This window comes from Pelodiscus sinensis, chromosome 2 (assembly GCF_052426305.1).
Source record: "Pelodiscus sinensis isolate ZL-2025 chromosome 2, ASM5242630v1, whole genome shotgun sequence".
In the NCBI taxonomy this organism is placed as follows: domain Eukaryota; kingdom Metazoa; phylum Chordata; order Testudines; family Trionychidae; genus Pelodiscus; species Pelodiscus sinensis.
The window spans coordinates 264138224-264152032 of record NC_143053.1 but is presented as its reverse complement, the minus strand read 5'-3'; the positions used below and the strand labels follow the sequence as shown (position 1 = coordinate 264152032).

Here is a 13809-nt window from a genome sequence, read left to right as displayed (position 1 = left end):
TGCACCCGCCCCGCCCGACTGGCCCCGCCCGGCCTGAATGCACCCGCCCTGCCCGACTGGCCCCGCCCGGCCTGAATGCACCCGCCCTGCCTGACTGGCCCCGCCCCGGCCAGCCACTCCGGAATGCACCCGCCCCGCCCGACTGGCCCCGCCCCGGCCAGCCACTCCGGAATGCACCCGCCTCGCCCTATTGGCCCCGCCCCGCCCGACTGGCCCCGCCCCGGCCAGCCACTCCGGAATGCACCCGCCTCGCCCTATTGGCCCCGCCCCGCCCCGCCCGACTGGCCCCGCCCCGGCCAGCCACTCCGGAATGCACCCGCCTCGCCCTATTGGCCCCGCCCCGCCCGAATGCACCCGCCCCGCCCAGCCTCTCTGGAATGCACCTGCCCCACCCCGCCCGAATCTTCCCGGCCTGCCCCGCCCAGCCAGATTGGCCCTGCCGTGCCCAGCCAGAATGCACCTGCCCCGCCCCGCCTACCCAAATGGCCCTGCCCCGCCCCACCCAACACGAATGGCCCCGCCCCGCCCAACACGAATAGCCCCGCCCCGCCCGAATGCACCTGCCCCGCCCCGTCTACCCAAATGGCCCTGCCCCGCCCCACCCAACACGAATGGCCCCGCCCCGCCCAACACGAATAGCCCCGCCCCGTCCGAATGCACCTGCCCCGCCCCGTCTACCCAAATGGCCCTGCCCCGCCCCACCCAACAAGAGTGGCCCCGCCCCGCCCAACACGAATAGCCCCGCCCCGCCTGTGTCTGTCCCTCTGGGACCAGGGCTGGTATCCGCTCAGGCTGCCCCGGTGTCTGGGCCCACACGCCCGCGGGTGCGTCGGGGGAGCCCCACACAGCACAGCTGGGCTGGAACACGGGGTTACACAGCCCCCCCGTCACGCCTGCCAGCCTCCCAGCGCCCCGCCCCGGCCCTGCACCTCGGGTCTCCTGGCCCAGGCGCCTGCCCCCCGCTGGGCACGTCCCTCGTGGCCAGTGGCCCCACCGGGCCCCCGACTGGCCCATGTCGGACTCCGGCCCAGCCCCCCAACAGCAGCACCCGAGTGGGAGCACAGGCCTCCCCCTCCAGGGCACCGAGGGGCCGCGACCCGCCGAGGGGGCACGTTCGGCCTGGAGCCGCCTTCCCAAGGCGCCACGGCCCGGCGCGGCCGCAGCGAGGCCCCGTGGACCTGCCAGCCCAATGGGCCAGGCGCGTGGCCCTGCGGGTGCCCACAGGCCAGGGGCAGGGCTGCCAGACCCCGTCGCCGCCCCAGCCCGGCCTGGAGTCCCAAGGTCAGCGCCAGGCCCGGTGACCAGCGGCGTCCACACCCGCCCCCCAGGAGGGGAGGGGCACCAGCTGCAGAGGTGCCCCACGGGGCCCAGCCAGGCGCCCGCCCCGAGGGAGCCCTGGCCCCACAGCCCGGCTCAGAGCAGCGCCCACGGGGCTGGAGAGACGCCCTGCGTGGGAGGCTGCCGGGCAACCCGCTCACAGCTGCTCCGGAGACCAGGCCCGGGCGGCTCGGGCACGGGGTGCCCTCCTGCGGGCCAGCCCCCCCGCCGGCGAGCGCCGAGCCCCCCAGAGTAGGGGAGTGGCTGCCCCCACTCACCCCACAGCACGGCCTCCGCAGGGATCCCGGCTGCCCAGACTGCTTCCCAGCAAGTCGCTGCTCGCTCAGCGCTCGCTTGGCACCGGCCCCCGGGCGCGCCTGGACGGGGGCCGCAGTGGAGCCGGGCCGGGACCTGCACCCCGCAGTGCCCCTTGGCGCCGAGCCTGGGTCCCGAGGGAAGGAAGGGGCCGAGTGCAGGCTCCGCTCCGCCAGCCCGGACGCCCGAGCTCCCGATGGCGCGGGCAGGGCCTGGCTCGCAGCACAAAGGAGGCCAATGTGTGCCCGGGGTGGGGGGAGCGAGTGCAAGGAGCCAGGCAGTGGGAGGGGGAGGATGGACACGAGCCCCCCCCGTCCTGCAGGGGCCTGGGCGCCCAGTGTCCCCCCATGCCCGAGTGGGGCAGGCGCAGCCTCTCTGCCCAACCAAGCTGTGTGCCTGGGCCCCTCCCTCCCCTGAGCCCCACGCTGCCCGCACGGGCCGGGCACACTGCACCAGCCAGCTCCCCGGGCCAGCCCAGGCATCCGTCCCTATGCCGCCCTGGCCAGGCCAGCCGTGAGGGGGGGCAGGCACCAGCCCCAGGGGCCAAGCCCGGCCTAGGCACAGCACTCTCCTATCTCCCCCCAGCCTCCCCTGCAGCAGGGAGTCCCATAAGAACATGAGAACGGCCGGACTGGCTCAGACCAAAGGTCCATCTAGCCCAGTATCCTGTCTGCTGACAGTGGCCAGCACCAGGTGCCCCAGAGAGGGTGGACCGAAGACAATGATCAAGTGATTTGTCTCCTGCCATCCCTCTCCAGCCTCTGACAGACAGAGGCCAAGGACACCATTTTATCCCCTGGCTAATAGCCTTTTATGGACCTAACCTCCATGAATGTATCCAGCTTCTCTTTAAACTCTATTATAGTCCTAGCCTTCACAGCCTCCTCTGGCAAGGAGTTCCACAGGTTGACTACACGCTGTGTGAAGAAGAACTTTCTTTTATTAGTTTAAACCTGCTCCCCATTAATTTCATTTGGTGTCCTCTAGTTCTTCTATCATGGGAACTAATAAATAACTTTTCTTTATCAGCCCTCTCCACACCACTCATGATTTTATAGACCTCTATCATATCCCCCCTCAGTCTCCTCTTCTCTAAACTGAGAAGTCCCAGTCTCTTTAGCCTCTCCTCATATGGGACCCGTTCCAAACCCCTAATCATTTTAGTTGCCCTTTTCTGAACCCTTTCCAAGGCCAAAAGATCTTTTTTTCTATCCCTTTCCTAATAATTCCTAGCATCCTATAAGAGTGCCAGGAGAGGAGGGAGACGGGTGCCAGGGGAGGAGGGAGACGGGTGCCAGGGGAGGAGGGAGATGGGTGCCAGGGGAGGAGGGAGACGGGTGCCAGGGGAGGAGGGAGACGGGTGCCGGGGGAGGAGGGAGACGGGTGCCAGGGGAGGAGGGAGACGGGTGCCGGGGGAGGAGGGAGACGGGTGCCGGGGGAGGAGGGAGACGGGTGCCAGGGGATACCTGGATGGAGGAGGCAGCTTACAGCCCATAGGGCCTATCCACCGCCCACAGCCCACGTCACGCCATGGCCAGGGCCAGCCAGAGCCACCTCCGCCCGCAGACTCACCTGCGCAGGGACGGGCAGCGCAGAGAAGGGGCCGATCCAGCCAGCACCATCCCCCTGGCACTGCAACAGACCGGACACGAGGGGTTACCTGGGGTGTTCTCCCCCCATTCCACTGCCGCCCACACCAAGCGCAGGAGTGTACGGGGCCATCGCTCCCCCGAGCTCAGAGGGCCCTGGGAGGGAGGGGACCAGCAGATCAAGGGGGCAGGGAAAGGGGGCAGGGTAGGAGACTGGAGGCTCAGGGAGCACTGGAGTGTCTGAGAGGAGGTGGGGGGATGGGTTATAACCTCTCCCCTGTGTGAGGGGGGCTGGGGGGCACAGGGAGCACTGGAGTGTCTGAGGGGAGGGGCGATGGGTTATAACCTCTCCCCTGTGTGAGGGGGGCTGGGGGGCACAGGGAGCACTGGGGTGTCTGAGGGGAGGTGGGGGGATGGGTTATAACCTCTCCCCTGTGTGAGGTGGGGCTGGGGGGGCACAGGGAGCACTGGGGTGTCTGAGAGGAGGTGGGGGGATGGGTTATAACCTCTCCCCTGTGTGAGGTGGGGCTGGGGGGGCACAGGGAGCACTGGGGTGTCTGAGGGGAGGTGGGGGATGGGTTATAACCTCTCCCCTGTGTGAGGGGGGCTGGGGGGCACAGGGAGCACTGGAGTGTCTGAGGGGAGGTGGGGGATGGGTTATCACCTCTCCCCTGTGTGAGGGGGGGCTGGGGGGCACAGGGAGCACTGGGGTGTCTGAGGGGAGGTGGGGGATGGGTTATAACCTCTCCCCTGTGTGAGGTGGGGCTGGGGGGGCACAGGGAGCACTGGGGTGTCTGAGAGGAGGTGGGGGGATGGGTTATAACCTCTCCCCTGTGTGAGGTGGGGCTGGGGGGGCACAGGGAGCACTGGGGTGTCTGAGGGGAGGTGGGGGATGGGTTATAACCTCTCCCCTGTGTGAGGGGGGCTGGGGGGCACAGGGAACACTGGGGTGTCTGAGGGGAGGTGGGGGATGGGTTATCACCTCTCCCCTGTGTGAGGGGGGCTGGGGGGCACAGGGAGCACTGGGGTGTCTGAGGGGAGGTGGGGATGGGTTATAACCTCTCCCCTGTGTGAGGGGGGCTGGGGGGCACAGGGAGCACTGGGGTGTCTGAGGGGAGGTGGGGGATGGGTTATAACCTCTCCCCTGTGTAAGGGGGGCTGGGGGGCACAGGGAGCACTGGGGTGTCTGAGGGGAGATGGGGGATGGGTTAGAACCTCTCCCCTGTGTGAGGGGGGCTGGGGGGCACAGGGAGCACTGGGGTGTCTGAGGGGAGGTGGGGGATGGGTTATAACCTCTCCCCCGTGTGAGGGGGACTGGGGGGGACAGGGAACACTGGGGTATCTGAGGGAAGGTGGGGGATGGGTTATAACCTCTCCTCTGTGTAAGGGGGGGCTGGGGGGCACAGGGAGCACTGGGGTGTGTGAGGGGAGGTGGGGGATGGGTTATAACCTCTCCTCTGTGTAAGGGGGGCTGGGGGGGCACAGGGAGCACTGGGGTGTCTGAGGGGAGGTGGGGGGATGGGTTATAACCTCTCCCCTGTGCAAGGGGGGGTTGGGGGGCACAGGGAGCACTGGGGTGTCTGAGGGGAGGTGGGGGATGGGTTATAACCTCTCCTCTGTGTAAGGGGGGGCTGGGGGGCACAGGGAGCACTGGGGTGTGTGAGGGGAGGTGGGGGATGGGTTATAACTTCTCCTCTATGTAAGGGGGGCCTGGGGGGCACAGGGAGCACTGGGGTGTGTGAGGGGAGGTGGGGGATGGGTTATAACCTCTCCCCTGTGTGAGGGGGGCTGGGGGGCACAGGGAGCACTGGGGTGTCTGAGGGGAGGTGGGGGATGGGTTATAACCTCTCCCCTGTGTGAGGGGGGCTGGGGGGCACAGGGAGCACTGGGGTGTCTGAGGGGAGGTGGGGGATGGGTTATAACCTCTCCCCTGTGTGAGGGGGGCTGGGGGGCACAGGGAGCACTGGGGTGTCTGAGGGGAGGTGGGGGATGGGTTATAACCTCTCCCCTGTGTAAGGGGGGCTGGGGGGGCACAGGGAGCACTGGGGTGTCTGAGGGGAGGTGGGGGATGGGTTATAACCTCTCCCCTGTGTAAGGGGGGCCTGGGGGGCACAGGGAGCACTGGGGTGTCTGAGAGGAGGTGGGGGATGGGTTATAACCTCTCCCCTGTGTAAGGGGGGCTGGGGGGGCACAGGGAGCACTGGGGTGTCTGAGAGGAGGTGGGGGATGGGTTATAACCTCTCCCCTGTGTAAGGGGGGCCTGGGGGGCACAGGGAGCACTGGGGTGTCTGAGAGGAGGTGGGGGATGGGTTATAACCTCTCCTCTGTGTAAGGGGGGCTGGGGGGCACAGGGAGCACTGGGGTGTCTGAGGGGAGGTGGGGGATGGGTTATAACCTCTCCCCTGTGTAAGGGGGGCTGGGGGGCACAGGGAGCACTGGGGTGTCTGAGGGGAGGTGGGGGATGGGTTATAACCTCTCCCCTGTGTAAGGGGGGCTGGGGGGCACAGGGAGCACTGGGGTGTCTGAGAGGAGGTGGGGGATGGGTTATAACCTCTCCCCTGTGTGAGGGGGGCTGGGGGGCACAGGGAGCACTGGGGTGTCTGAGGGGAGGTGGGGGATGGGTTATAACCTCTCCCCTGTGTAAGGGGGGCTGGGGGGCACAGGGAGCACTGGGGTGTCTGAGGGGAGGTGGGGGATGGGTTATAACCTCTCCCCTGTGTAAGGGGGGCTGGGGGGCACAGGGAGCACTGGGGTGTGTGAGGGGAGGTGGGGGATGGGTTATAACCTCTCCCCTGTGTAAGGGGGGCTGGGGGGGCACAGGGAGCACTGGGGTGTCTGAGGGGAGGTGGGGGATGGGTTATAACCTCTCCCCTGTGTGAGGGGGGCTGGGGGGCACAGGGAACACTGGGGTGTCTGAGGGGAGGTGGGGGATGGGTTATAACCTCTCCCCTGTGCAAGGGGGGGTTGGGGGGCACAGGGAGCACTGGGGTGTCTGAGGGGAGGTGGGGGATGGGTTATAACCTCTCCTCTGTGTAAGGGGGGGCTGGGGGGCACAGGGAGCACTGGGGTGTGTGAGGGGAGGTGGGGGATGGGTTATAACCTCTCCTCTGTGTAAGGGGGGCTGGGGGGGCACAGGGAGCACTGGGGTGTGTGAGGGGAGGTGGGGGGTGGGTTATAACCTCTCCCCTGTGCAAGGGGGGGTTGGGGGGCACAGGGAGCACTGGGGTGTCTGAGGGGAGGTGGGGGATGGGTTATAACCTCTCCTCTGTGTAAGGGGGGCTGGGGGGCACAGGGAGCACTGGGGTGTGTGAGGGGAGGTGGGGGATGGGTTATAACCTCTCCCCTGTGTGAGGGGGACTGGGGGGCACAGGGAGCACTGGGGTGTCTGAGGGGAGGTGGGGATGGGTTATAACCTCTCCTCTGTGTAAGGGGGGGCTGGGGGGCACAGGGAACACTGGGGTGTGTGAGGGGAGGTGGGGGGTGGGTTATAACCTCTCCCCTGTGCAAGGGGGGGTTGGGGGGCACAGGGAGCACTGGGGTGTCTGAGGGGAGGTGGGGGATGGGTTATAACCTCTCCTCTGTGTAAGGGGGGGCTGGGGGGCACAGGGAGCACTGGGGTGTGTGAGGGGAGGTGGGGGATGGGTTATAACTTCTCCTCTATGTAAGGGGGGCCTGGGGGGCACAGGGAGCACTGGGGTGTGTGAGGGGAGGTGGGGGATGGGTTATAACCTCTCCCCTGTGTGAGGGGGACTGGGGGGCACAGGGAGCACTGGGGTGTGTGAGGGGAGGTGGGGGATGGGTTATAACCTCTCCCCTGTGTGAGGGGGACTGGGGGGCACAGGGAGCACTGGGGTGTCTAAGGGGAGATGGGGGATGGGTTATAACCTCTCCCCTGTGTGAGGGGGGCTGGGGGGCACAGGGAGCACTGGGGTGTGTGAGGGGAGGTGGGGGGATGGGTTATAACCTCTCCCCTGTGTAAGGGGGGCTGGGGGGGCACAGGGAGCACTGGGGTGTCTGAGGGGAGGTGGGGGATGGGTTATAACCTCTCCCCTGTGTAAGGGGGGCCTGGGGGGCACAGGGAGCACTGGGGTGTCTGAGGGGAGGTGGGGGATGGGTTATAACCTCTCCCCTGTGTAAGGGGGGCTGGGGGGGCACAGGGAGCACTGGGGTGTCTGAGGGGAGGTGGGGGATGGGTTATAACCTCTCCCCTGTGTAAGGGGGGCCTGGGGGGCACAGGGAGCACTGGGGTGTCTGAGGGGAGGTGGGGGATGGGTTATAACCTCTCCCCTGTGTGAGGGGGGCTGGGGGGCACAGGGAGCACTGGGGTGTCTGAGGGGAGGTGGGGGATGGGTTATAACCTCTCCCCTGTGTGAGGGGGGCTGGGGGGCACAGGGAGCACTGGGGTGTCTGAGGGGAGGTGGGGGATGGGTTATAACCTCTCCCCTGTGTAAGGGGGGCTGGGGGGGCACAGGGAGCACTGGGGTGTCTGAGGGGAGGTGGGGGATGGGTTATAACCTCTCCCCTGTGTAAGGGGGGCTGGGGGGCACAGGGAGCACTGGGGGGTGTGAGGGGAGGTGGGGGATGGGTTATAACCTCTCCCCTGTGTAAGGGGGGCCTGGGGGGCACAGGGAGCACTGGGGTGTCTGAGAGGAGGTGGGGGATGGGTTATAACCTCTCCCCTGTGTAAGGGGGGCTGGGGGGCACAGGGAGCACTGGGGTGTCTGAGGGGAGGTGGGGGATGGGTTATAACCTCTCCCCTGTGTAAGGGGGGCTGGGGGGCACAGGGAGCACTGGGGTGTGTGAGGGGAGGTGGGGGATGGGTTATAACCTCTCCCCTGTGTAAGGGGGGCTGGGGGGCACAGGGAGCACTGGGGTGTCTGAGGGGAGGTGGGGGATGGGTTATAACCTCTCCCCTGTGTGAGGGGGGCTGGGGGGCACAGGGAACACTGGGGTGTGTGAGGGGAGGTGGGGGGATGGGTTATAACCTCTCCCCTGTGTAAGGGGGGGCTGGGGGGCACAGGGAGCACTGGGGTGTCTGAGGGGAGGTGGGGGATGGGTTATAACCTCTCCCCTGTGTGAGGGGGGCTGGGGGGCACAGGGAACACTGGGGTGTGTGAGGGGAGGTGGGGGGATGGGTTATAACCTCTCCCCTGTGTAAGGGGGGCTGGGGGGCACAGGGAGCACTGGGGTGTCTGAGGGGAGGTGGGGGGATGGGTTATAACCTCTCCCCTGTGTGAGGGGGACTGGGGGGCACAGGGAGCACTGGGGTGTCTGAGGGGAGGTGGGGGATGGGTTATAACCTCTCCCCTGTGTGAGGGGGGCTGGGGGGCACAGGGAGCACTGGGGTGTGTGAGGGGAGGTGGCGGGTGGGTTATAACCTCTCCCCGTGTGAGGGGGACTGGGGGGCACAGGGAGCACTGGGGTGTCTGAGGGGAGGTGGGGGATGGGTTATAACCTCTCCTCTGTGTAAGGGGGACTGGGGGGCACAGGGAGCACTGGGGTGTCTGAGGGGAGGTGGGGGATGGGTTATAACCTCTCCCCTGTGTGAGGGGGACTGGGGGGCACAGGGAGCACTGGGGTGTCTAAGGGGAGATGGGGGATGGGTTATAACCTCTCCCCTGTGTGAGGGGGACTGGGGGGGCACAGGGAGCACTGGGGTGTCTGAGGGGAGGTGGGGGATGGGTTATAACCTCTCCCCTGTGTAAGGGGGGCTGGGGGGCACAGGGAGCACTGGGGTGTCTGAGGGGAGGTGGGGGATGGGTTATAACCTCTCCTCTGTGTAAGGGGGACTGGGGGGCACAGGGAGCACTGGGGTGTCTGAGGGGAGGTGGGGGGATGGGTTATAACCTCTCCCCTGTGTGAGGGGGACTGGGGGGCACAGGGAGCACTGGGGTGTCTGAGGGGAGGTGGGGGATGGGTTATAACCTCTCCTCTGTGTAAGGGGGACTGGGGGGCACAGGGAGCACTGGGGTGTCTGAGGGGAGGTGGGGGGATGGGTTATAACCTCTCCCCTGTGTGAGGGGGACTGGGGGGCACAGGGAGCACTGGGGTGTCTGAGGGGGGGTGGGGGGTGGGTTATAACCTCTCCCCTGTGTGAGGGCGACTGGGGGGGCACAGGGAGCACTGGGGTGTCTGAGGGGAGGTGGGGGATGGGTTATAACCTCTCCCCTGTGTAAGGGGGGCTGGGGGGCACTGGGAGCACTGGGGTGTCTGAGGGGAGGTGGGGGATGGGTTATAACCTCTCCTCTGTGTAAGGGGGACTGGGGGGCACAGGGAGCACTGGGGTGTCTGAGGGGAGGTGGGGGGATGGGTTATAACCTCTCCCCTGTGTGAGGGGGACTGGGGGGCACAGGGAGCACTGGGGTGTCTGAGGGGAGGTGGGGGATGGGTTATAACCTCTCCTCTGTGTAAGGGGGACTGGGGGGCACAGGGAGCACTGGGGTGTCTGAGGGGAGGTGGGGGGGATGGGTTATAACCTCTCCCCTGTGTGAGGGGGACTGGGGGGCACAGGGAGCACTGGGGTGTCTGAGGGGGGGTGGGGGGTGGGTTATAACCTCTCCCCTGTGTAAGGGGGTCTGGGGGGGCACAGGGAGCACTGGGGTGTCTGAGGGGAGGTGGGGGATGGGTTATAACCTCTCCCCTGTGAATGCAGAAGGGGGCACCAGGGATACAGGCAGGGGGGTGCTGGGGACACAGGGAGGGGGACGTTGGGGGGGAATGCAGAGGGGCAGACCGGGGATGCGAGGGGGGGGGGGAGTCCCAGAGGGAATGCAGAGGGGCGTGCCGGGTATGTGGGGGGCGAGCCAGGGGGAATGCAGACATGTGCCAGACATGCGGGGGGGCGCGCCGGGGAGAATTCAGAGGGGCAGACCAGGAATGCAGGGAGGTGCGTGCCAGGGGGGAATGCAGAGGAGCGTGCCGGGGATGCGGGGGGCAGGGTGCCAGGTGAATGCAGAGGGGCAGACCGGGGATGCGGGGGGGGCTCGAGGGGGAATGCAGAGGGGCAGACCGGGGATGCGGGGGGGGGTTCGAGGGGGAATGCAGAGGGGCAGACCGGGGATGCGGGGGGGGTTCGAGGGGGAATGCAGAGGGGCAGACCGGGGATGCGGGGGGGGGTTCGAGGGGGAATGCAGAGGGGCAGACCGGGGATGCGGGGGGGGGGGGGCTGAGGGGGAATGCAGAGGGGCAGACCGGGATGCGGGGGGGGCTCGAGGGGGAATGCAGAGGGGCAGACCGGGGGTGCGGGGGGGTTCGAGGGGGAATGCAGAGGGGCAGACCGGGGATGCGGGGGGGGCTCGAGGGGGAATGCAGAGGGGCAGACCGGGGATGCGGGGGGGTTCGAGGGGGAATGCAGAGGGGCAGACCGGGGATGCGGGGGGGGGGGGGCTCGAGGGGGAATGCAGAGGGGCAGAGGGGCAGAGGGGCAGACCGGGGATGCGGGGGGGGGGGCTCGAGGGGGAATGCAGAGGGGCAGACCGGGGATGCGGGGGGGGGTTCGAGGGGGAATGCAGAGGGGCAGACCGGGGGTGCGGGGGGGGTTCGAGGGGGAATGCAGAGGGGCAGACCGGGGATGCGGGGGGGGCTCGAGGGGGAATGCAGAGGGGCAGACCGGGGATGCGGGGGGGGGTTGAGGGGGAATGCAGAGGGGCAGACCGGGGATGCGGGGGGGCTCAAGGGGGAATGCAGAGGGGCAGACCGGGGATGCGGGGGGGGGTTCGAGGGGGAATGCAGAGGGGCAGACCGGGGATGCGGGGGGGGTTCGAGGGGGAATGCAGAGGGGCAGACCGGGGATGCGGGGGGGGGTTCGAGGGGGAATGCAGAGGGGCAGACCGGGGATGCGGGGGGGGGGTTCGAGGGGGAATGCAGAGGGGCAGACCGGGGGTGCGGGGGGGGTTCGAGGGGGAATGCAGAGGGGCAGACCGGGGATGCGGGGGGGTTGGAGGGGGAATGCAGAGGGGCAGACCGGGGATGCGGGGGGGGTTCGAGGGGGAATGCAGAGGGGCAGACCGGGGATGCGGGGGGGGTTCGAGGGGGAATGCAGAGGGGCAGACCGGGGATGCGGGGGGGGGGGTTGGAGGGGGAATGCAGAGGGGCAGACCGGGGATGCGGGGGGGGGCTCGAGGGGGAATGCAGAGGGGCAGACCGGGGATGCGGGGGGGGGTTCGAGGGGGAATGCAGAGGGGCAGACCGGGGATGCGGGGGGGGGCTCGAGGGGGAATGCAGAGGGGCAGACCGGGGATGCGGGGGGGTTCGAGGGGGAATGCAGAGGGGCAGACCGGGGATGCGGGGGGGGTTGGAGGGGGAATGCAGAGGGGCAGACCGGGGATGCGGGGGGGGGTTCGAGGGGGAATGCAGAGGGGCAGACCGGGGATGCGGGGGGGGGCTCGAGGGGGAATGCAGAGGGGCAGACCGGGGATGCGGGGGGGGGTTCGAGGGGGAATGCAGAGGGGCAGACCGGGGATGCGGGGGGGGGCTCGAGGGGGAATGCAGAGGGGCAGACCGGGGATGCGGGGGGGGGGTTGGAGGGGGAATGCAGAGGGGCAGACCGGGGATGCGGGGGGGGGGGGAATCGAGGAGGAATGCAGAGGGGCAGACCGGGGGGGGGGATGCGGGGGGGCTCGAGGGGGAATGCAGAGGGGCAGACCGGGGATGCGGGGGGGGTTCGAGGAGGAATGCAGAGGGGCAGACCGGGGATGCGGGGGGGGTTCGAGGGGGAATGCAGAGGGGCAGACCGGGGATGCGGGGGGGGGGGGGCTCGAGGGGGAATGCAGAGGGGCAGACCGGGGATGCGGGGGGGGCTCGAGGGGGAATGCAGAGGGGCAGACCGGGGATGCGGGGGGGGGTTCGAGGGGGAATGCAGAGGGGCAGACCGGGGATGCGGGGGGGGGGTTCGAGGGGGAATGCAGAGGGGCAGACCGGGGATGCGGGGGGGGGTTCGAGGGGGAATGCAGAGGGGCAGACCGGGGATGCGGGGGGGGGTTCGAGGGGGAATGCAGAGGGGCAGACCGGGGATGCGGGGGGGGTTCGAGGGGGAATGCAGAGGGGCAGACCGGGGATGCGGGGGGGTTCGAGGGGGAATGCAGAGGGGCAGACCGGGGATGCGGGGGGGGTTCGAGGGGGAATGCAGAGGGGCACACCGGGGATGCGGGGGGCTCGAGGGGGGAATGCAGAGGGGCACACCGGGGATGCGGGGGGGGGGTTCGAGGGGGAATGCAGAGGGGCAGACCGGGGATGCGGGGGGGGGTTCGAGGGGGAATGCAGAGGGGCAGACCGGGGATGCGGGGGGGGGGTTCGAGGGGGAATGCAGAGGGGCAGACCGGGGATGCGGGGGGGGGTTCAGAGGGGGAATGCAGAGGGGCAGACCGGGGATGCGGGGGGGGTTCGAGGGGGAATGCAGAGGGGCAGACCGGGGATGCGGGGGGGGCTCGAGGGGGAATGCAGAGGGGCAGACCGGGGATGCGGGGGGGGGTTCGAGGGGGAATGCAGAGGGGCAGACCGGGGATGCGGGGGGGGGTTCGAGGGGGAATGCAGAGGGGCAGACCGGGGATGCGGGGGGGGGTTCGAGGGGGAATGCAGAGGGGCAGACCGGGGATGCGGGGGGGGTTCGAGGGGGAATGCAGAGGGGCAGACCGGGGGATGCGGGGGGGGGGTTCGAGGGGGAATGCAGAGGGGCAGACCGGGGATGCGGGGAGGGGGTTGGAGGGGGAATGCAGAGGGGCAGACCGGGGATGCGGGGGGGGGTTCGAGGGGGAATGCAGAGGGGCAGACCGGGGATGCGGGGGGGGGGGTTGGAGGGGGAATGCAGAGGGGCAGACCGGGGGTGCGGGGGGGTTCGAGGGGGAATGCAGAGGGGCAGACCGGGGATGCGGGGGGGGGGTTCGAGGGGGAATGCAGAGGGGCAGACCGGGGATGCGGGGGGGGCTCGAGGGGGAATGCAGAGGGGCAGACCGGGGATGCGGGGGGGTTCGAGGGGGAATGCAGAGGGGCAGACCGGGGATGCGGGGGGGGCTCGAGGGGGAATGCAGAGGGGCAGACCGGGGATGCGGGGGGGGGTTCGAGGGGGAATGCAGAGGGGCAGACCGGGGATGCGGGGGGGGTTCGAGGGGGAATGCAGAGGGGCAGACCGGGGATGCGGGGGGGGTTCGAGGGGGAATGCAGAGGGGCAGACCGGGGATGCGGGGGGGGCTCGAGGGGGAATGCAGAGGGGCAGACCGGGGATGCGGGGGGGGTTCGAGGGGGAATGCAGAGGGGCAGACCGGGGATGCGGGGGGGCTCGAGGGGGAATGCAGAGGGGCAGACCGGGGATGCGGGGAGGGGGGGGTTCGAGGGGGAATGCAGAGGGGCAGACCGGGGATGCGGGGGGGGTTCGAGGGGGAATGCAGAGGGGCAGACCGGGGATGCGGGGGGGGGTTCGAGGGGGAATGCAGAGGGGCAGACCGGGGATGCGGGGGGGTTCGAGGGGGAATGCAGAGGGGCAGACCGGGGATGCGGGGGGGGTTCGAGGGGGAATGCAGAGGGGCAGACCGGGGATGCGGGGGGGGTTCGAGGGGGAATGCAGAGGGGCAGACCGGGGATGCGGGGGGGGTTC

General features: G+C 68.7%; 2 protein-coding genes across 2 annotated transcripts in view; both read right to left on the bottom strand.

The window, feature by feature from the left end:
- The window catches only part of SLC4A2 (solute carrier family 4 member 2), a 118203-nt gene that overhangs the window by 82468 nt on the left and 21926 nt on the right, over positions 1–13809 (bottom strand). The window contains exon 2 of the mRNA XM_089776867.1: positions 3205–3264. The gene's annotated coding sequence lies outside the window, so the exon portion shown is untranslated. The remainder of the gene's footprint in view (positions 1–3204; positions 3265–13809) is intronic.
- On the bottom strand, positions 745–3197 carry LOC149525507 (uncharacterized). Its single transcript, XM_089776871.1, has one exon. The coding sequence runs from the start codon at positions 2112–2114 to the stop codon at positions 888–890; it is 1227 nt and encodes a 408-aa protein (XP_089632997.1). The 5' UTR covers positions 2115–3197; the 3' UTR covers positions 745–887.